Here is a 21,533-nt window from a genome sequence, read left to right as displayed (position 1 = left end):
GCAGTTTGGCATTTATAAAATTTTACATTAGAATTATAGATTAATAATTTTGACCTTTGTAACCAAGACAAGCAAGGAATTTAATAACTGGTCTTCAAATTTTATTTTTAAGCCTCTGCTAATTCTGTTTTTAATCAAGAGCCACCTTAAATTCTTTTGAGAAGTAACCAATTGTATAAATTATAAGTTAAAAAATGAATTTAAAAAGTAGACACTATTGAATAATTAGCCAAGTAAAAATCTAGCCATTGAGTTTTCAGGTCAAGGTTTTTCCTGTGGCAATGCATAGAACTGAGAAAATCCTTTAAGAAAGTGGTCCAGATAGCTTGTAACAGATGTCTTTTTATCCTTTGACCCTAAAAGTCAGGCATGTGCAGCGCTAAGACTCAGTGTAGTGTTGATGTCAGGATTTACTATTAACTTTAGCAGATCTGTTTAACACCACTGAGTAACCTCGTCTTTCAAGGTCAAGTTGGAAATACATCGTTAATTCCAGTGTAGCTTGGATTACATCATCTCTGGAGACTTCTTATTTTAATTACTATGTTCTCTCAATGATGGGTTGCCTAACCTGTAGCAGTGAAATAGTGCCTTGCCATTAATAAAAGTGAAGCAAGTATAACATTATCTGCAGGAATGAAATGCTCCATTAGACCGTTTAAAGTTGAAGCTAGAATGTGAGAGTAGGAAAATCACATCACTTATTGTAAATTTTTGATTCGGTTCAATATTTTGAAAATCTAGTTTATATTATGTTACTGTAGGCTGACCATCAGCCAGCATTGAGTTCCACTAACTTATTTAGGTTTGTGTCACAGAGTAACCCTGTGAAGCCCAGGGTCATATCTAATATTCTATAGACAAAAGGCCACTGGTGGTATCACCGCCCTCACAGCAGGACCAGGAAACCCCCAGAAACATCAGGAAGCAGGTATCCAAGTAGAGGTAGTAGTTTGTATAACAAATCATCATTAAATATTTTTAAATAGCATAAAACTATGTGTAATTTTGTAAAGGAATTCTTAGTAATAATATTTTGCAGTAACATTATTCATTCTAATTTCTTCTGCTTCCCTTCACACATTCACCAATGGAAGAAAAACAGAATATTTAATTTAATATCTTAGCACCTAGACTAGAGACTTCTCTGTATAATCCAATTTCTAAAGATGGCAAACTTTCCCACGTGTGCACAAACCACCACGGTGGCACTGCGACAAGACTGGAGGAGCAGAGAAGGCAGCGACAGTCAGGCCACAACCTTCTGGGCAGGACCTGGCTCATCCAGGGGTAGGAGGCATTAGAAGTACGTGATCAGGCCGCCTGTCCTCCAGAAGGCACGGCTGTTCTTACCTCTGGTTTTCTCTTCCTAGCAAAGTTTTTTTCCTTTCATTTAAGGGTGTCTTTAATGGGGGAAATTAACATTTTTAAGGGTAGGTCATGATATTTAAAAAGTAGATCATGTTAGCAGAGTGTATTGTTAATTGAAGCTTGACTCCACAACAGTAAAAATGTGCAAATAAAAGGTTAAAAAGCGTTTATTCAATCACAAAGACACAAAATTGAGTAAGACATGGTCTTTTGGTCTTGTGGACCTTAACGTCTAGTAGATATGTATGTAGACAAATTATTTAAACATAGCAAAATGCCAGAGTAGGGGGTGTATAACAGAGCCGCTTCACCGAGGTTAAAAACAAAAGGTCACTGGACATTACGGGACACACCTTGTTTTCCAATGGTTGCTCTGGTCTCATGGCATGAGAAGTACGCACGTCAGCTATGTCTGCAGCCTCTGGCACCCCGGGTCAGTATGATTAAGAAATCCCTCTTAGCATGGGGGTCCAGATAGATTGGGGTGTCAGTGGATGCTTGACATTCAGTGTGAGATTTTGGAAGCGTGTCACCTTTGGTAGGGCAAACATCCTCATTTTTTAACCACGTGATGGTAGAAAGTACAGTACAGTTATGTATGTGAAACATTTGTCATGTAAAAGGTTGACTTGAAGCCTGTAGAGACTTACTTATCCTGCCAGGGCAGAGAATGGCTCTTGTTGGCTTTTGAAAGGGACCATTCTCACACAGGCTGGCCCACTGTTGGCCCACTACCTCCAACCTCCCCCTAACTCCTTCCTGCCTGGACCTTTGGGCTCTATATCCCACACCCCCAAATATTTACAGCTCCTTGCCCAGCCTTCTGTCTTCCTTGGCACCTTTTTAGTATATATTCCTATCATTCTTGGCACAGATAATGCTATTTTAAGTACTAACCTCCTTGTCTTAATTGTTAGAACAGTTTTGTTTTGCAATCAATATTATTTCTATCTCTGGTATTACTGTCTCTCCCAATCCTATTCTCCATTATAGTTATAATATATCCAAATTTACGGGAATGTGTGTTTTGCAGAACATATTTTGTAAAGCACGAGAGATTATCCTATACTTGTATTTTGAGATACATGTTAGAAAGTACTTTGTTTTCTATTTTTGTTCCTTCTCCCCTCTTAGTTCCCCAATTAGTGGATTATTTCCAGCTGTGAATAAACCATCAGAGGTTCTTGTTTATTTGTTTAATGCTGACAGTCAGATGAACGTCAGGGAGTTTTGTTTTCAGCCAGTGCCAACAGCTAATTGAAGTCTCTCTTTCTGCTGTAGGAATTCATGAAGAAACTGGAAGAAAAACGAGCTGCACTCAATAAAGCCACCAGCATGGGAGATGCCGTTTTGGCCATCTGCCACCCTGACTCCATCACCACCATTAAGCACTGGATCACAATCATCCGGGCCAGGTTTGAGGAGGTCAGTGTCTCTCAGATGATCTTCAGAGCAGCAGTGGCTTTGAGAGTCAGGGGCCGGGTGGGTGTAGAAATGTCAGCACTTAAGATGCACTTACGGCCATGCAAACATGTGGCCTCTGCAGAGAGAAGCGTCCCTTCAAATACCCTTCCTGTGTGTATTACCTGTCTCTGCAATCCACTTTTCTTTAAAACATTAAGGGCATGTTGCAGCTATGTCCCTGAAACGTGAAAAGGCAAATGTTTGGTTCACTGTATAACTTTTTGTCCCACTTCCACATTGTATCTGTTGACTAATCTGGCAGTTAAATGGTATTTCAGAGTGGTATATGCTTGTGGAATGAATTGCATGCACGAAGTGAGTTAATTCTGTCTGTAAGATCTTAGCTGTTTTTATTTCTACTCCGTGCTGCATGGATTAAGCATACTTGATCTTTCAGAAAATGCATATTTGAACTTAACTTAGAAAGCAAAAGAAAGCCTACGTGATTGATGTCCTCAACTTCTGAAGGCGGCAAACACCCTAGGGGGCTCCTGTATACAAGCTGGGTCTTAGTACCACTGCCGGGATCTAGAGAGACCAGAAGTGTTATGGGTCTAGCCCAGGATGATCCTAATTTGCATTTAACTTTTCTGTATTTTACATCAGTTAAATTATTCACTAAGATGGAAGAAATTCAGTGAAATTTCTGTTTCTCCCACAGGTGCTGGCCTGGGCGAAGCAACATCAGCAGAGACTGGCGAGTGCTCTGGCTGGGCTCATTGCGAAACAGGAATTGCTGGAAGCTTTGCTGGCTTGGTTGCAGTGGGCTGAAACCACGCTCAGTGAGAAGGATAAAGAAGTCATCCCCCAGGAGATTGAAGAGGTGAAAGCCCTCATTGCGGAACACCAGGTAAAATAGGGATCATCCGAACCCCTCAATATTTTTGTGCCGTACTTCTCAAAAGATCGCTTTGTGCTTGTTCCTCTCACGTCCTCACGTGCACTCCTCAATGCCTTCCAGCTGGGTTTCTAATTCTACCCCTGCCCTGAAACTTCTCTCTTCACAGTCACTTAATTCTGATCGTCTCCCCTCTCCCTCTGTGACCTTCCCAAAACTCTTGCCCTTTTGGCCTCTGCGAAGTTATACACATGTGGTGCTGACTCAGATTGGCTCCTGCCCCACCTCTTGCTTTCTAAATGTCAGCTCTCCCTCCGTCTTATCCTCAGCTCTCCACTCCTTCCGTTCCGCCCTTTCTCGGTGATCTCACCCTCCCTTGTATGGCTCCATGTTTGCACGTTTTACTCTCTGCTGCTAACCGTCGCCCAAGATGACTGTCAGTATTTCAAATACATCATATCTACAAGGGAACACGTCGTCTTGCTCAAAAAAAATTACTTCTCCTTTATATTCTCCCTGTTGTAAACTCTGAAGTGACGGGCATCAGTCGCACTGAGTCTGATTTGTGTGTGTGCTTGTCAGTTTGTTTGATATACATTTACACAGGGACATTGCATCAGCTCAGTTGGTTAAGCAGTTAACATTGCTGTTATATTTTAATAAAAGTATGAGATATCGATGTCTGTGATGGCCCTGAAGTGTCTCAGGCCATGTTCTCTGTGATCAGAGTCCTCCAACGTGACAAATAGTCCAAAAATGTGTTCCTTCGCTTTTCCCTCTTGTCTGCCTCCTCCTCCTTTCTCCATCATTTTTCACCACCGTCTCTGCCTTTGCCACATATTCCAGATTTGGGATACCTAGTAAACAATAATGATAAGCCTAAAGAGATGAGATAAGACGTGGAAAGTTATTCATATAAACTTAAAGATAGGAATATAAACTTTAACCTGAATAGCTTTTACCCTCTTTGGCAGAGTATATTTATTGACAGGAATATTGAAAATATATCCACATTTAGCATGGATGCTTTATGTCACTGTATGTCAAAGTCATCTTAAATATTTCAAATATGTCGGTGAAATGTGCCACAGAAAAGTCCTAGGAACCACTCCAGTTAACTAATTGCTTTGCACACAAATTCTCACTTTAAGATTCTTCAGGAAGCACTTGAAAGCTTGATCCTGGTTGGTGCACAGACAGGTTATATTATTCACATAGCTGCTCCCATGTCTGGTATTCAAACTAAAACACTTTGCTTTCATAAAGCTGTAATTACTTAGCAGCTATAACGTTTTAGATTTCCCCCCCCCAAACATAAAACATGATAGTTTATTTTTTTCTTTCAGAAATAATAGCATAGTCCTTTTATCTTGTTTTTAGTTCATTTCTAAAGATGGTTTTCTCTGGTATACTTGTATTTAATTGACATCATTTCTTTCATTTCAGACCTTCATGGAGGAAATGACCAGAAAACAACCTGATGTGGACAAAGTTACCAAGACCTATAAAAGGAGAGCAGCCGACCCTTCCTCCTTACAGTCCCACATTCCAGTCTTGGATAAGGGACGAGCAGGAAGTAAGCAGTAGCCAATTTCTTTAAAATGGAGATGGTTAAGCAAGGAAGTTAGTTTTTTTTTGAGTTATTGTTTGAAATTTTGGAGCAATTGGTGATTCAACATGAGCTCTTTATCATAAAAGGTTTTCTTCAAAGAATACACAGGCTCAAGTTTTGGAGCAACTTATTGAAAAATAAGCAATTGGAAAAATTTGCAACAGGAACAGAAATCATCACCCCCCCCCCTTTGAATTGTCTCATTTTGCTTCTATTATATAAATAACCTTAAAGTGAAATATAACAGAAATGGTGATGACCTGGATAAAGTTCATGACCTAACTGTCCATTAGTGACCAGCAATCTGATAAATTCTGCCCATGTTCATATGACTTCAGGCTCTATTTACTTACTTCTCAGGTGACCTTGACCCAACTGAATGTTATTAAAAACAATAATAGCTAGCATGGAGAAGATTTAAAAGAAGCACAATTTATATCATACATTTTGTGTATTTCTGAATGGTGCCTTCATAAAAAAAAATGGTTCCAGATCTATTGTAGTTACTATATTGCACAAGGAAGCAAGGTAACAAAGTAGTTAAGAAATCCGGAGACAGATTCCTTGGCTATCTTACCAACCGGGAAACATAATCTTGGGCAAGTTACTTAAACTCTCTCTGAGCCCCAATTTCCTCATCCGTAAAAGGGGGTAATTAAAACTTCATTGGACTGTGGGGAGGATTAAATGAGCTAATGTGTATGAAGTGCTTAGCATACTTCCTGGCATATAGTCAAAGGCTCAATAAATATTAGCCACTGATATTTTTATGTAGCCCTATGGGAGTTAGGAATTGTGGGCACATCCCAGCTTGGACACTAACTTCCTATATAACCTTAAGCCAATAATTTTTCTAGATCACATTAAACCATTTAGTTAGATGAGGAAAATGCATTGAGATAATTGTTCTGTGAAGTTATAAAAACTTGTGAAAAATAGCCAGAAAGAGGGAGAGAACTTTAATAAGGTGGTAAGTTGGGGTATAAGACTATGCACAGGAAACACAAGCTCAGTGGAAAATGGACTTGGGTGAAAGCTGCACACTTCCATGTTTGGTTGGAATTTGTAAAGTATCTTGCTCTGACTCTCCTGAATGCCCTGTATCCTGCCCTCACCTGCCCTCCTTTAGCCTTATCCTCTAAGAAGGGCAGCTGGGTTTTCTGTGACTGATTCTCAGATACTCTCACTGCCCTGAGAGATTTCTTTTATCATACCTTAACAAAGAAGAGGATCACAAGGTACTTCATTGTCACTGAAATGGCACAGATTTTAAGCTGGAAAATATTGTAAGCATAAATTTATTGAGAGAGCTTTCCAGTATTTAAATGCCCCTGTCTAGATATATTTCTCTAATTTATATGAAGAGTATGTGATCCTTAATAATTAAAACAGATTTGGACCTTGGCCTTATGCGTCATCTAAAAAGGATATTTCTGTTTGTAATACCCAGTAATTAAATTGATTCAGCCTTAGCTAGGAACAAGAAAGGCCAAGCCTTAACATATTTCAGAACCCTGCAAACTGCCATCCTAACTAAAGTTGTGTTTTGACAGGAAAACGCTTCCCAGCATCAAGCTTATATCCCTCTGGATCACAGACACAAATCGAAACCAAGAATCCCAGGGTCAACTTATTGGTGAGCAAATGGCAGCAAGTCTGGCTCCTCGCATTGGAAAGAAGGAGGAAGCTTAATGACGCCTTGGACAGACTAGAGGAGGTCAGAAAACTCTCATATTCCACACGATATGGCCATTCACCCTCATTTACCATAACACATTGCCAAAATGTTGATTTTTCAACTTTGCTGATAATAGATAAGCAAACTCATGCTACTTGAGTGTATATATCATTTCTAAAATTAATACCAAAAGTATGTACATTTTTGTGGGAAAAAAGAAAACCTGATATATGGGACTTGGATTTAAGAAATCAATAAAGTAAAAAACTAATGTGATTTAATATAATCAGAAGCTGACTCCTTAAGAAAAGATCTGGCTGGACATATGTTTCCTTGGTGGTATGACCTGGCAAATATAACCATTTATAATTCAGATATTTTAATTATGTATGTTCTCTGATCTCAGATTTAGAGTTTCAGGTTCTGAAATTGGGAGAATTTTAGATGTCTAGGAGAGTTAAAGTGGCAAATAGCAGAGAGAGCAAGGGTGAGTGCTGTGGAGCTGGGCCTCTGCCCAGGGGGAGAGAACTTACTAGTGGTGTTACTTGGGGGCAGACCACCTGTATGATTTTGGCATTATCCCAGATTTTAAGTTTGACTTTTTGAGGAGTTTTATTTGTTTCCTCTATTTGTAAAGAAAAACCGGTGACAGTAGTGAAATAAACTTTACAGCAAAATGTTTCTGAGTCTCCTTTGCAGGATCATACTTTTCTTTGAAGCGGGGAAGATATGTGTATTATCTAGAGGATCATTAAAAATAACGTGATTCACATAGTACAAGATACAGTTCGAGCACAGCATTAACTCAACCAAGATACTCTTTGCCCTTTTCAGCTGAGGGAATTTGCTAACTTTGATTTCGATATCTGGCGCAAAAAATACATGCGATGGATGAATCACAAGAAATCACGAGTGATGGACTTCTTCAGGAGAATTGATAAAGATCAGGATGGGAAGATAACCCGACAAGAATTTATCGATGGAATTCTTTCCTCAAGTAAGTCTCGAGAGAGGTGATTGTAATTGATGTAATTAAAAAAAAAAAATAAGCACAGTTTAAATTGTGGGGCCAGTAAACTTGTCTTACCAATAAATCATTGCCCTTAAACTTGGCTGTGAAGTCACCACTCAAAAAAAAAAGTGTCCCTGGTAGAATTTTTGGCTTTGGAGTCAGGCACAATTACTAATTAATTGTGTGACCACAGATATATTCCCTCACTCCATGAATCCGTGTCTTCACTAGAATGATAAAGTTAATAATATTTGATTCTTAGATTGTTGGTGTTGCCCGGCATACAATAGGAAGTCAGTAAATGTGAGTCAGTCTCTTTCTTTTTGATTCTAATTCACATTCTGATCTAAGGTTGTCATTAGTAGGAAATTAGAACGCCGTGAAAATTCTTATGTGTCACCTTCTTGTTTGATGGTTCAGTCATGTGGATATGATTTCTCTGGCAGATGTTACTGGAAGTCATTTGTAAAGTAAATTTTGTATATGAATATATATGAATTCATATATATAAAATTAATCTATTCCTTAAGTTAAGTAGTAATTGAACCGTATGAAATTTGCCAATATTAAACAATTTTTCAACCTAGAAAAACAGCAATTTCAAAAGATTCACCCTAGTAGTAATGAAAGTTAAGTCACAGATATAGCAGTTTCATTTGTTATGATGTAAATCAATTTTTTAAAGAATTTTAATATATTTGATGACCCTAATAATTTAACCAGCCACATTAATTAAAATGTACACTTGAGAATGTCTTGAGGCAGAATTAAGAGGTTAGACTACTTACTTTTTTTTTTTAAGAGACTTAAACCTTTTTGTAGTATTTTATTGTAAGTAGCAGGTCTTAGACACTTTCATAGGGAATGTAATATGGCTTATACTGAGAGTATCTTATCACTTCTATGTGGAATCTAAATACAAAGTCAAACTCACAGAAACAGAGAGTAGAAAATTGGTTGCCAGGGGCTGGGATGGGGGAAATAAGGAGAGGCTGGTCACAGGGTACCAACGTGGAGCTATAAGATGAAGAAGGCCTGAGGATCTTGTGTAAAACAGGGTGACTACAGTTGATGACACTGGGTGTGTAATTGAAATTTGCTGAGAGAGGAGAAGTGAAATGTTCTCACAAAAAAAGGGGGAAGCAAAGGATAAATGTGTCAGTTGATAGATGTTAGTTAGCTGGATGAGAGGAGTCCTTTCACAGTGCATCAGATCATTACAGTGAACGCTTTCAATACGTTACAAATTTGTCAATTATTGTTTGGAAAACTTCAGAGTTCCCGACCAGTCGCCTGGAGATGAGCGCAGTTGCAGACATCTTTGACAGAGACGGCGATGGCTATATTGACTACTATGAATTTGTAGCAGCACTTCACCCAAATAAAGATGCGTATAAACCGGTCACTGACGCCGACAAAATCGAAGATGAGGTATTCATCATCTTTCCGGCGCCTACAGCCGTAATAGTGTGTGCTGCCCGAGAGCATGCACAATTCACGCAGTCGTTTTTTTCTTTTCGTATTTAGTAGTTGTGTCAAGGTTTTAAGGATTCCACTGTGTGATAGTAACATTAAAGTGGCTATTTCATCATTGTTTTTGGCAGGTGACAAGGCAGGTAGCTAAGTGTAAATGTGCAAAACGATTTCAAGTTGAACAGATTGGAGATAACAAATACAGGGTAAGTTTTCAGAACAACTTTATATTTCCAAATTTTAAAGGATAACAATGGAAATTTGTATGCAATTTGATCTGCATTGTTTTCCAGGAGTGCTAATTATTTAGTTTTACCGCATATGAAAATTTAATGGTATGTGAAATTCCAACTTGTCATTTTAATTTATATAAAAATAGCCTGCATTTTGTATATGAGGACATATCTTTGACATACACAACATGTATATTACTTTTAAGGAGAAAAACATTCACAGGAAAATGCATCTTATATATTTAGGTTGATTCGTATTACTTCCTAGTATATTTTATTATGGCTAGAGTTAAGTTTTGACATTTCCAATAGCAGATCTATTCCAAGCCAGAACTATGAAGTTAAAAATGTTGACTAATTTTTGTAAATATGAAAAAGAGGCAGTGTTTTCTATTTGTCCAGTAATTTTTCCTTTTATTCAAAATTTTAGTAACTTGGTTCACCTTCTTTGAAACAATTAGTTGAAGACCAGTGTAACTTTGTCACTCTTTCTCTATCGTTTTTCTCTTTTTTGGAGCATCTCTTGTATGTAGTAGCTAGATAGGAAATGTGCTGAGTCTCCCTAATACAATATGTTGCTTACAAATGGAACATTCTTCTTTTTTTTTTTTTTTGCATTTCTACATTGAAAAATATTCATGCGCCTATTCAAATTTTTAACTAAATTTGAAACCCAAAGATTTTCAAAAAAAATTTGTATAGAAAATTTTCTGATATTTGGTTTGAATTTGGGACAGGTGGGTACTTGCACATCTCTAAACTAGATACTATATCCAGAAGCCCAGAGTGTGAGAGTCTGTGTGTGTGTTCTAGAGCCATAGAGTTTCTTGTTGAACTAATTGTGTCTTTCTTCCATTTTTCATTTTTTTTCATCAGTTCTTCCTGGGAAATCAGGTATAAACCAGTGGAATGTATTCTCAAGTTCCCAATGATTTTTTTTTAACTTTAATTCATAATCATTAAAGCTTGCCATGGCCAATCTTTCCCGTGCTGTCTCCCTAGCTACTACATTGTTGGTTGGCGTGGTGTTTCTGTAAACGCTATAAGGGTCCTTCATCCAGGATTCCTTTTTGCCTTGTGTCTCAAATGAGGAGATTACCTTTAAGCAAACCAGATAATGAACTGTAGCTTGGCTGGTTACAGTATGACAAATGCCATTTTCAGATCCCATTTTTAATGTTACTGTTTGCATATGTTTTATGCAAGTGCACATTGGAACACAAATCTGATTCCCTACACATCTCTATCTAGTCTCATTGCTAATAACCTGTGAGGGTGTGTGGTATATGGCAGCTAGAGAAGGACCAGCATCAAGTGATGACATGGGAAGACAGAGCAGTGAGAGGTGCCCGTGGCACTCAGCCACAAGTAACGTGTTCTTTCCAAAGCCGCTGTTGTCCATTTGTCCTAAGTCCTTGATTTAGGGCTTTGCATCCTCTGGGTGGAAGTTTTAACTCTGGAGGTTTTAAATGATGTCATTCCTTTTGTGGAAATTTCTCTCTTTTAATTTACGTGACATCTTAAAGTCACACTTCATGCCATTTTGACCTCACGTTTAAAAGGCCACGTAAACTGTCCAGTGGCACTGCCTCACGATCAGAATTCTAGAACTAAAGACAAGAAAAATTGTGTTTTGATTTAAACAAGGAGAAAAGTTTTTTACTGTATGCTTTTGGAAAGAACTGTGCTATTTATAGAACCTGACCATATCATATTAGATGTTGACCTCTTCCACTGAGTTTTTAAGCCATGTTACATCTTAAGTTTCAAATTACCTATTATCCCCATTTATTTCAAGCACATAATTTTTTTGAATAGAAATTTTCAGTTACTTCCATTAGTTATAATACATAAAAAGTTACTTTTCCATTCTTGTTATTTTCTGAGTCATCAATTGGGATAGCATCTTTTATTTGTAGAAGGGATGAAGTACTCACCTCAAAAGGTTTTATTCACTGAAAGCACAAAGAACAACATTAGTCTGTTTTTCTTGTCTCTTAGTTTAGCTCTTGGGAAAATTAGGCAATTCTGAAGACAGTGTTAGTTGTCTAGAGAATGTCTTCTCAAAATAATTTTTTTAATGCTTTTTTGGTGAGGAAGATTGGCCCTGAGCTAACGTCTGCTGCCACTCTTCCTCTTCATTTTTTTCACCCTCTCCAAAGCCCCAGCACATAGTTGTATATCCTAGTTGTAGCAAAATAAAATTTAAAATCATTCCTATTTGTTAGAATTGAAATATCATCTCTATAGTATACTTTAGTTTTGTCTTTAAACTTTTGTTTTGAACATATTCTTGGACTAAAAGTGTTTTTTCTAATTATCTGGTTCCTTAAGGGTAATTTTCTTTAAATCCCCTCCTTTCCCTTTGCTTATTAGCAGCACCAATTTTTTTCTAACAAAATAAATACATATTTTGATTTTTAAATTTTAATTTACATTTTAGGAACAGGTTCAATTATAGGAAAGTTTAAATCTCAAGGCTTAAAAATGGACTTGGAAATAGCAATATAAAAAGGTTTGATGTAAAACGCATGAGTTCCTGCTGGTGCATTTTACATGCTTTATAGGTCCTTCTGAGTTTCAGGGTCTTGAATGGTTGGCTTTGTTTTAGGGTTCTCTCCCCAAAACTCAGTGTTAAAACCTATGAAAAGTAGCACATTGTTTCTACTCAGTTTTCTGTTTATCCGTCATGAACCCAGACAAATAATCAAAGTCACAATTGTGTCTTACCTGCCTTAAAAAGATGCTGTTGGTGTTTAATTGACTGTTCATCTTGCTGTGGTATCTGCTGGGTTGGCAACCACGAAATTCAGCCTCGTGGTTTTTATAAATTGGACGTGAGCCTATTAGAAATGATTTAAAAGCATAAAATCATTTCTCATGGGCTTTCAAAACAAATAAACTTTATGTTCAGAAACTATCTGTAATCTAGACATTTATCCAGGACTTGCAGAATTTAGAACATATCCAGATGATTGGAGATCCATTGAAAGGGCAAGAAAAAGGCAATTGCTTCTGAACGTCAGCGAGTATGCTTCAGACAGCTTTAAGAGAAAGCTGTATCCGTAACAATCTGGCAGTGCCTGTTCTATCTGCTATTACAGCAATCCAAAATGGCACCTTAATCCAGCCCTTAACGAATTGGTTTACCAGATTATTAGTGACACAGAAATTTATTTCACTGTGAAATTTTTATTGGTCAAGTTCACTTACTACTTCATCTCCCTAAGCCAAAACTGTTCTTAGAGAAAAAATGAGTTTCTGAAGATTTCTCCCACAGATTTCAGCGGAAAACAGTTTTAGTATAAAAGGAAGTTTTAATGAAGAAAAATCAGAGTTAATTACATTTTCTTTAGGATCATCTTATTTTGTGTAAACCCTGGACAAGTGGGCCAGGGCTTCTTTTCATGGCTGTGTTTAGTTTCTAGAAACATTTTTCAATTACTGCCTTACTAATGTTGTTTCTGTCAGAAGAAAGAAAAATCATTTTTAGGAGAGAGCTTCATTATTATGCGTGATAACCTTCGTTGTCTTTTTTCAAACTATTTCCTTTGGGCTAAATGAGCATGCAGCTGTCTAACGCAGATCATTACAAACCCCTTTTTCTGAGATTTTACTAATGGCTGTGAACTAAGCAAGAGGTTAAAGTTGGTTGCTTCCGCTGCTGCGGGTTGCACGTCATCCTTTACCGCAGCATCCCTCTGCTCTCCCTTCTGACAACTAGAGGCTCTTCTTTCTTCATCTTCACAGTTTGGAGACTCTCAGCAACTGCGACTTGTTCGAATCCTGCGAAGTACCGTGATGGTCCGTGTCGGAGGCGGATGGATGGCACTTGATGAGTTCTTAGTGAAAAATGATCCCTGCAGGGGTAAGGAGATGCCGATGTCAGGATAATGACACCCTGAGAGTGGATCAATTTTTGTATTATTTTCCAGCATCAAAATCATACTGGGTATAATTTTGGTCATTTAATACAAAAGTGAATGTTTCACGTTGGTCCGTCAGCCTGAAGTTCTCAAAGAACTTGTGGCCATCATGTAAACCATGTTCTTCTCATTGTTTTTTTACTTCTCTTGGATAAATAGAGACTGGTAGGCAGGAAATACTACAACAGATTTTCTCAATGAGATGCTCCCATCTGCAATTTTCAAAATGAGTAGTTATACCAATCAAGGAAAGGATTTCATCTCTCATTAAATAGCAGAGCTAGAGGAGAGCGCTCTCCCCATATCTACCAGCCTAAGAGTGCTTGGTCTGCTATAGTCGGTTAGGAAGCTATAGTCAGTATTTGAATTCTCAGTTGATTTAACTTACAAATGGTCATTCAATTGCAATTTCTAGGTAGGTCCCATTTACTGAGTAGGGCTATTTTTCTTTGAAAAAAACAGTAAAATTTTTTTGCCTTTCTCTAACCTGTGAGCTCATTTTAATCCTTTTAAACCAACGGACAACAACAAATGTTTGTGCTGGCACCACTAGGCCACCAAGTGGGAGGCCAAAGTTCCTCCCATGGGGCGCCTTTGTTTCAGTGCTGGCATCTGAGTACCCAGGTCCGTCAGAGTGAGCTCCTGTGCAATCAGCAGGCCTCTGCTGCGGCCACCATGGGGTGTTAGACAGCCACACACAGTAGCTCTGCTCTCTGCAAGTCAGAGATACCCCCTCAAAAGGAGTAAAATAACAAGAGCGCCCTTTTTGATTTAATATTTATTTCAAAAATAATGCAGCCTCAGGGGAGGTAGCTCCATTTATGAAATAAAGAAATTAGGACATGTGGTGTTCTGTTGGGCTGCTTAGAAAAGTTAGCACGACTGTCACAAAGTCTTCTAAATACACGTTTTTATTGAGTCAAACCCTTGAGTGCTGCTTTTCCTCATGCAACTTTTCTTCTGAAATGTGTGCTGAAGGCCCAATCTGAGCGCCCTTTGCGTATTCAACTACTGTACTTTGTTTCTTCTCCTGCTAACAGTATTCTTTAATGTGATTGGTATCCTGTGTCATTTTTTCTAGTTCATCATCATGGGAGTAAAATGTTACGTTCGGAATCAAACTCTTCAATTACTACTACTCAGCCTCCTATAGGTTGGCAACCCCTCTCTTTGCCTCTCCTCCCTTACATTTTCTCTTTCCTACTTTTACATTCTTGCTTTCATCATTTATTTTCAAATAACACGCTTCCTCCATTGCGTATGGCTTAACTCATATCCAACTGAGCTGGTGCTTCCAAATTTAAATTGTGAAAATTCAACACACCCCAGTGTGTGGCAAACGTAGGGTTCTAGAAGTGATCAGACACATGCTAACACGTTGCTCATCTGGCTCTGGGGGCGTGTCCTCCTCGTGCATATGTGTTCGTATGAGTGTCGCATCACTGATTACCTCATGTGTCCTTGGGTCTGGTGTTCGTTATTGCATGTTGGTAAAACAGAGTTTTTCAAGGCATAAAGTAAAAATACTAGCTGCCTCATTGAAGTGAAAAACCTGGAAGTTTATGTGTTGTCGTCTTGATTAACAAGCCATCTCTCATTCTGTGTAATTCTATTGTTTAATTAATCCCGATGTTAAAATACTGGCATTCTCCGTACCTCCATAGTACATGCAAAAGACACAGTCCCTGCCTTCCTGGCTTGTCTTCTCGGTGTGGGGAAAGGGTGTTGAAACCATGTGGGCATCAGTAGCTGGTGGATTAACAATATTTTAGCATGAGCTTTCCATTTTCATGCTGACTCTTTGTTTAATAGTGATTATTCTTGCTGGTGTCTAGTGTTAGAATAAACATACTTTTTTTTTTTCTTTCCCAAACTTACCTGTATCCAAAAGGAATGCATTGCAAAGGAATGCATTTAACTTTTTGTTATGCTGAGTTGGAGTTGGCATGGCAAAAAGATGTTCTTGAAATCCTCAACGTGATCTGTGCTGCCAGGTGGTGCTTCTCCCCGTCAAGGATTGAGCACTTTTTTTCCTCTTTTCCCCCTTTTGTTTGTGTCCACTGTTGTGTGTTCAATGCTCCAGCTAAAGGAAGGACGAACATGGAACTTCGGGAGAAGTTCATCTTAGCAGATGGTGCCAGTCAGGGCATGGCTGCTTTCCGACCCCGGGGCCGAAGATCGCGGCCTTCATCGCGAGGAGCTTCGCCCAACCGATCAACTTCTGTGTCCAGTCAGGCTGCCCAGGCAGCGTCCCCACAGGTCCCTGCCACCAGCACACCCAAGGTAGGCCTTGGGCATGAGACGTTTTCCTCCTGTGTGCAGTCAGTGGCCTGAGCATGCTTTGGAATGGTTTAGGACCCTAGAGTTTGTAGGACCAGCTTTCTCCGTTTCTGTCCCTTCTGACAATATGGCGAATGAAGGACTGTCTTTTAAAAAAAAATATGCTTTTGCCTTGTGGCCAGTATAGAGACTGTCTATTTAGGGCCTTTGGTTCCCTATCAGACTGATTTTTTTTCCTAAAGCTTCTTTCATTTTTTTGGTGTGTATGGTTTGCCATCAAATCTTCCCACTTATTTTTAATTATTATCATTCTTACTGTGAAATGTGATTCCTTGCTATGAATATCTCTTTCTGTGGCTTTGTTTTTTTATCTGCTATCCTTTACGTTTGATTTGCCATTGTTCCATACAGATTCTCCATCCTTTAACACGCAATTATGGTAAACCATGGTTGACAAACAGCAAAATGTCAACTCCTTGTAAGCCAGCAGAGTGCTCAGACTTGTCCGTGCCGTCTGCAGAGGTATTGTAAGGCCCCGGCTCCCAGGCTAACAGTCTTTTTCACTGAAACATCACCCACTAACATTGCTTCACCTCTCCCTTCATATATGTACTTTTGATAATCCTGCATCTTTCTATGGACTTCTATGAAATAACTATCAGTCAACCCAGCATTTCCAGGAGGATGTGAGAGTAAGGGGTTAACAGAAAAGACAGTTGATAGCTTCTCCATTGGGTTGGTATCAGGTTAGCATAGTCACACCTGCAGGCTCTGTGTCTGCGTTGTGTTTTTGTTTACTTACTCATACATAATTTTACTTTTCTCTCTTGGGAGAGTGAAATACGGGGCGGAGATTACACTAGACCTAAGTAAAGTTTCTTTTAAAGGTGATGGTATGCTTTTGCTTCCAGACATAATCTGGGCAAGAAATGCAACAAACCCCCTTTAGGTGAGAAGCGGGATCATTTGCAAGAGAATCCATTAAATTAAAAGAATGTTCATTGAGTGTTCATTATGGGCAAGGTCCTTCTGAATGTCAGTTACTTTTATTTCTTCCCAAGAACGCTGGGTAGGTGAGACGTATAAGGCTTTGAGTTATCACTGCAGGGGGTTGGTATGCAAAAAGTTGTCTATCATTTTCAAAAGGTATGTATCTTTATTAGACTTTAATGATATTATTACTCCAGCATGCTCTATCTTTTTAATATGGCATGATATATGGAGATAAGATATTTAGATGATAGTCATATATTGGATCATTTACATTCAATTGAAAGCCAACCGTATATTTTTAAAGAAACTTCTCTGTAAAAATGACAAACAGCAGCAGCAAATAATCACGTATTTGATTAGAATCACAATAATTGTTGGGGGGAAATCCCCAAACAACTTTTATTGAAATGAAGGCAGTATTTCATGTTAAAGGCCAGGACCCTCGTATAAAAGTGATTTAGTGCCTTTAAAAAGTCCTTTTCAAAACACTTTCTTATGTATCATCTAATCGTCACACCAATAATAAGAGGTAGGGAGAGAAGATTTCGCTACCCTCATGACTCAGATGGAAACACCATTCCTAACAGTGGCAGAAGTGGGGCAGAAACAGCCCATTCTTCAGCTCTTCCTCATTTCCACCCCTTCCCTCAGATGGGAGACGTTAGTATTACATGCGACCTCTCGAGATATCTGTCACTTGTGGTGGCTCTATTGTAGCAAAAACTGAGAACAGTTTAAGCTCAAGCAACATGTCTGTTTTCAATATTTAGGGCTATGCTGCTCTGTCAGTTCAAATTTTTTAAAAGTAGAGACTCCCCAAAATTAAAGTCTAAGTGTGTTATTTTGACTAATACAAAACTATGTTTCATTTCAAAGAACCTCATCAGACAAAAGCCAGCCAACAAACAACATACAACAACAAACAGTATACTTCTGTGGAAGGATCTTTAAAGTCTTAGGTAGGGTTTGTGACAATAAAATCAAAACAATCAAGGCTTTCTGAGAGTGATCATGTCTTTCACGGTGATGAGTTCTGTCACCTTTGAGTGATATATTTTGTAATTTGTAGGCCCTCACTTTCTCATGGATTGTTGAGATTCTTAGTTAGAAATTTAAGTAGATCAAAGTTGTCAGATCTTGGGCAAATCTCTTCCCTGGGCCCTCATTTTTCACATTTGTGAAAAAGTTGGGATTAGGTGAGTGTGAGGATTAATTGTAGTTATATATGTGAAGGTACTTTGAAAACTTAAGTATTATATGCATACAAATCATACATAAATTCTATCCTTAAATAGATGTGTAGACTACATATGTAAACAAGTTATGAATATTATATTAATATTAATAAACTGTAACTCTTATGTATCTCAAGGTCTTACAGATGCTAGGTTAAACACTTAAAACCAATAAATGAAAAAATAATTTTTAAGAAACTACACACATACTTTCTACAGATTCATTTCCTCCAAACAGCTCCCTGACTATGAGTTCTTTGAGAAATATGACATCTCTTATACTTCTCAGGAGATTATTTTCTTAACTTTGGGAGAATTTTTTAAATGTTGTAGTGATCTGGAAAAATGCAATGATTTTAGACTTATAATAAAATTTCGTAGTTGTGATTGCTTTAGACATTCTCTATGAACTCATAAGAATTTGAGAAGAATTATCTCCTGACGATGCTTAAGTGTCTTGTATGTAAGGCCTATAAAAGGTGACAGAGCTAGGAAATGAAGTGACATTATACCGGGTTATAAATGTCACTTTTTTTTTTTTTTTTTTTTGCAGTGAAGTTTGTTTAAATGATGGCGTCTAGGCATTACTTATTTACTTATTGTTCTATTTCTGTTTGTTTATTTCTGCCTAGTTCCCTAGAAGCATGGGAGGCAGCAGAATATACAAGCACGATTTTTCAGGGCCCCGTCTTCTCTCTGTACCATGCCACCGCCATCTTTTTTGGCGATACTCTCCTACCTCTGTAATATTCACTGACAATCTGAAAGATACTAATGTACTCACAGTTTAATTTGTCTTTTTTCCCTTGCCATCTTTTGGGAGATCTCCATTTTTGTGTTTTCCCTTCAACGTGAATTCATTTTCTTTAGCAGGTTCTCTCTGAATTCAGGGAGACAATAAGAAATTAGTGGAGAAAAGCGAGTGAGCTCGCTGTGCCTCCTTCCATTGGAAACTTTCTCCGCCCCCTGAAGGGGGTCTAGCGGAGGGTTTCCGCCCCTCTGTAAAGTGGTGGGGGTGGAATGTTGTGGAACAGGAGCTACATCTTGACTGTCCTTTCACTGATTAAATACAGGGGACACCAATACAAGGAAGCAAGCTTCGACTTCCAGGATATTTATCAGGGAAAGGCTTCCACTCTGGGGATGACAGCGGCCTGATAACAACGGCGGCAGCCAGAGTCCGAACACAGTTTGCTGGTGAGTGCGGTGCAGTTCTCTCTCTAATCGCTCTTGCAGTATGATCTGAAGATTAAAGTCCCTTTTCTTCCTAAATTGGGAAAGAAATTACGAATTCACGATGCTGTATTCTTTTCAAGTGATATGTACCTCCAAGTCCTCCAGCAAAGGTAGGGAATAAATGAGTCACTAGAAAATCCCTTTTGGAAAGTACCAAAGACAGATGAGAGGAGGACTGTAGAACAGAAACAAAACTACGACAGGATCCCACCCCTCCCAGCTGGAAGGGCCTGGCTCTTCCGCCTGCTTAGAAATTGCACTGGGCTCTACTTTATTGGTTGGAAAAACCCAGCCCAATGGGGCCTTATGCCAGTACTTCCTGTATTTTTTCACTGAATGGTGAACCTAACACATGGGCTTCTGGGCTTGGCAAGCATGAAGCTTCTTGAAAGTTTCAAGTCTTATCTTTTAAATTCCTATGTGCTTTGAATTACTTATCCTTGGGTAAAACTTACACATAAGAGTTGGCTCCATGTTTGCCCTGCACACATCCCTGGGTGCACATGCTAACCCTTGGAAAGCATAATCTTAAATTATAGATATGTTCCTTATGTTTGTTTGTAGTAAGTGGAATCCTGTTTTAAGTGGGGTGAGCCCAAACCTATCTTTTGTTTGTAAAGCTAGCTTTTTGTATAGTATATCTACTTAGAGTGAGGCTCCATTCCCTTGTGGAATGGAGGAAGGCCATGAATCCACTAGTGTTTTCTGAGTGCTTACTAGGTGTCAAGAAGAATCATTGAGATTAGAGGTGGCATTACGTTTCAAGAATCTGTTGCAAATGGACCCAGTAATAAGAGTGACCCATCTCTGCCCTCTCTCCTCAGATCCCAAGAGGACTCCTAGCCGACCAGGAAGCCGAGCTGGGAGCAAAGCTGGCAGCAGAGCCAGCAGCCGCCGAGGCAGCGATGCATCAGACTTTGACATTTCAGAAATCCAGTCCGTGTGCTCAGACGTGGAGACTGTCCCCCAAACACACAGGCCTACACCCCGAGCAGGTTCTCGGCCATCCACAGCCAAGCCTTCCAAAATCCCCACACCCCAGAGGAAATCACCTGCCAGAAAATTGGACAAGTCCTCAAAGAGATAGTGCAATTGGTTCCACCAAGGCCCTTCCTTGAGCATTATATTATTTAAGTTTGAAAGATGTAAAATATAATGTAGAAATTATTGTGAAATATTGCAGAGGTGAGTTTAAAATCCTGCAGATGGCCTTATTTGTGTATTTGTCTTTTTATTTTCTCTGTATAATTTTTGGTCAGATATTCTGGGGTTAATGTCACATCATATGTGAGGGGGAAGAAGGAGTTTAACATGCACTAACATTTCTGCACTGTAACGTGCGGAGCACACACTAAAATCAGTTACTGTACCTACAGGTAAGTCCACATCCTCTCTGACAGCCACAGCACTACATGGAGAACTAACGTTAAGGATACCTCATGACATTCCCTTGCTTTTGTGGAAACTCTGAAAAGCCGAAAGACACACACGAGGGATCTGTTTCAGGATGATTTCAGTGTAAACTAAAAGACAGAGGGCAGAAAGACAAACACATCCACACACAGTTCTTTAAGCAGTCTCTGACAGAAATCACCAGAAGTTCCTTTAAGCACTCGCCAGTGCTCTGATATTCAAGAACCATGCAGCATTTCTGTGCCATTTCTTCCCGTGAGGCCAGAGGTGTCCTGGATATTAGACCTATTATACTTAAGAATATAATTATAAAGTGCATCAATATAAATGTGAGGTTTTCTTTTGCTTGAGTGGACTGTAGCACCTGTATCATTGAACTCATTTTGTATCAAAGCAATTTTGCTTGCAGAAAGCTACGAAATAAAATATGTCCCTTAACTACATTGCTATGGAATTAATTTTTTTCCCCCAGGGAAAAATCAGTGTATTTTTTTATGAGCAATATCAATTTGGAGTGACCAAAAGATACTTAAAAATGGGTTTATTTTGATTTCTCATCTGAAATAATCATGTTCTGGTATTATATCTATATTTAATAAATATATACATTTTAATTTATTATGTATACTCACATACTATAGAAAGATATTAGTATGCATTTAATAAAACATATTCACTTGAACATGTGGAATCCCTGATTATTTAAAATGAACCTTTTCTGTTGCTTATTTGTTTTAAATAAAGTTTATGTGTATGATCTATTTTTACT

The 21,533-nt window shown here is 38.6% G+C and overlaps 1 protein-coding gene across 42 annotated transcripts in view; it reads left to right on the top strand.

The window, feature by feature from the left end:
- DST (dystonin) overlaps positions 1-21,207 on the top strand; it is a 440,189-nt gene extending 418,982 nt beyond the window's left edge. For 21 of the 42 annotated variants that reach the window (XM_023624275.2, XM_023624277.2, XM_070245713.1 and 18 more), the window contains 14 exons: positions 2,653-2,796; positions 3,497-3,685; positions 5,120-5,249; positions 6,839-7,002; positions 7,798-7,960; positions 9,252-9,406; positions 9,580-9,654; positions 10,558-10,575; positions 13,432-13,549; positions 14,689-14,760; positions 15,691-15,890; positions 16,299-16,409; positions 19,189-19,312; positions 20,176-21,207. In XM_023624275.2, coding sequence (XP_023480043.1) covers positions 2,653-2,796; positions 3,497-3,685; positions 5,120-5,249; positions 6,839-7,002; positions 7,798-7,960; positions 9,252-9,406; positions 9,580-9,654; positions 10,558-10,575; positions 13,432-13,549; positions 14,689-14,760; positions 15,691-15,890; positions 16,299-16,409; positions 19,189-19,312; positions 20,176-20,438 — 1,926 coding nt within the window. In that variant the 3' untranslated portion in view covers positions 20,439-21,207. Of the gene's footprint in view, positions 1-2,652; positions 2,797-3,496; positions 3,686-5,119; positions 5,250-6,838; positions 7,003-7,797; positions 7,961-9,251; positions 9,407-9,579; positions 9,655-10,557; positions 10,576-13,431; positions 13,550-14,688; positions 14,761-15,690; positions 15,891-16,298; positions 16,410-17,756; positions 17,840-19,188; positions 19,313-20,175 lie in introns of all 42 variants that reach the window. The other 21 variants (XM_023624291.2, XM_014734513.3, XM_070245714.1 and 18 more) reach the window with 9 other exon arrangements.
- Positions 21,208-21,533: the final 326 nt, after the last annotated feature.

The sequence above is a fragment of the Equus caballus genome, chromosome 20, assembly GCF_041296265.1.
Source record: "Equus caballus isolate H_3958 breed thoroughbred chromosome 20, TB-T2T, whole genome shotgun sequence".
Taxonomy (NCBI): Eukaryota; Metazoa; Chordata; class Mammalia; order Perissodactyla; family Equidae; genus Equus; species Equus caballus.
This window is presented reverse-complemented; position numbering and strand designations above follow the sequence as displayed.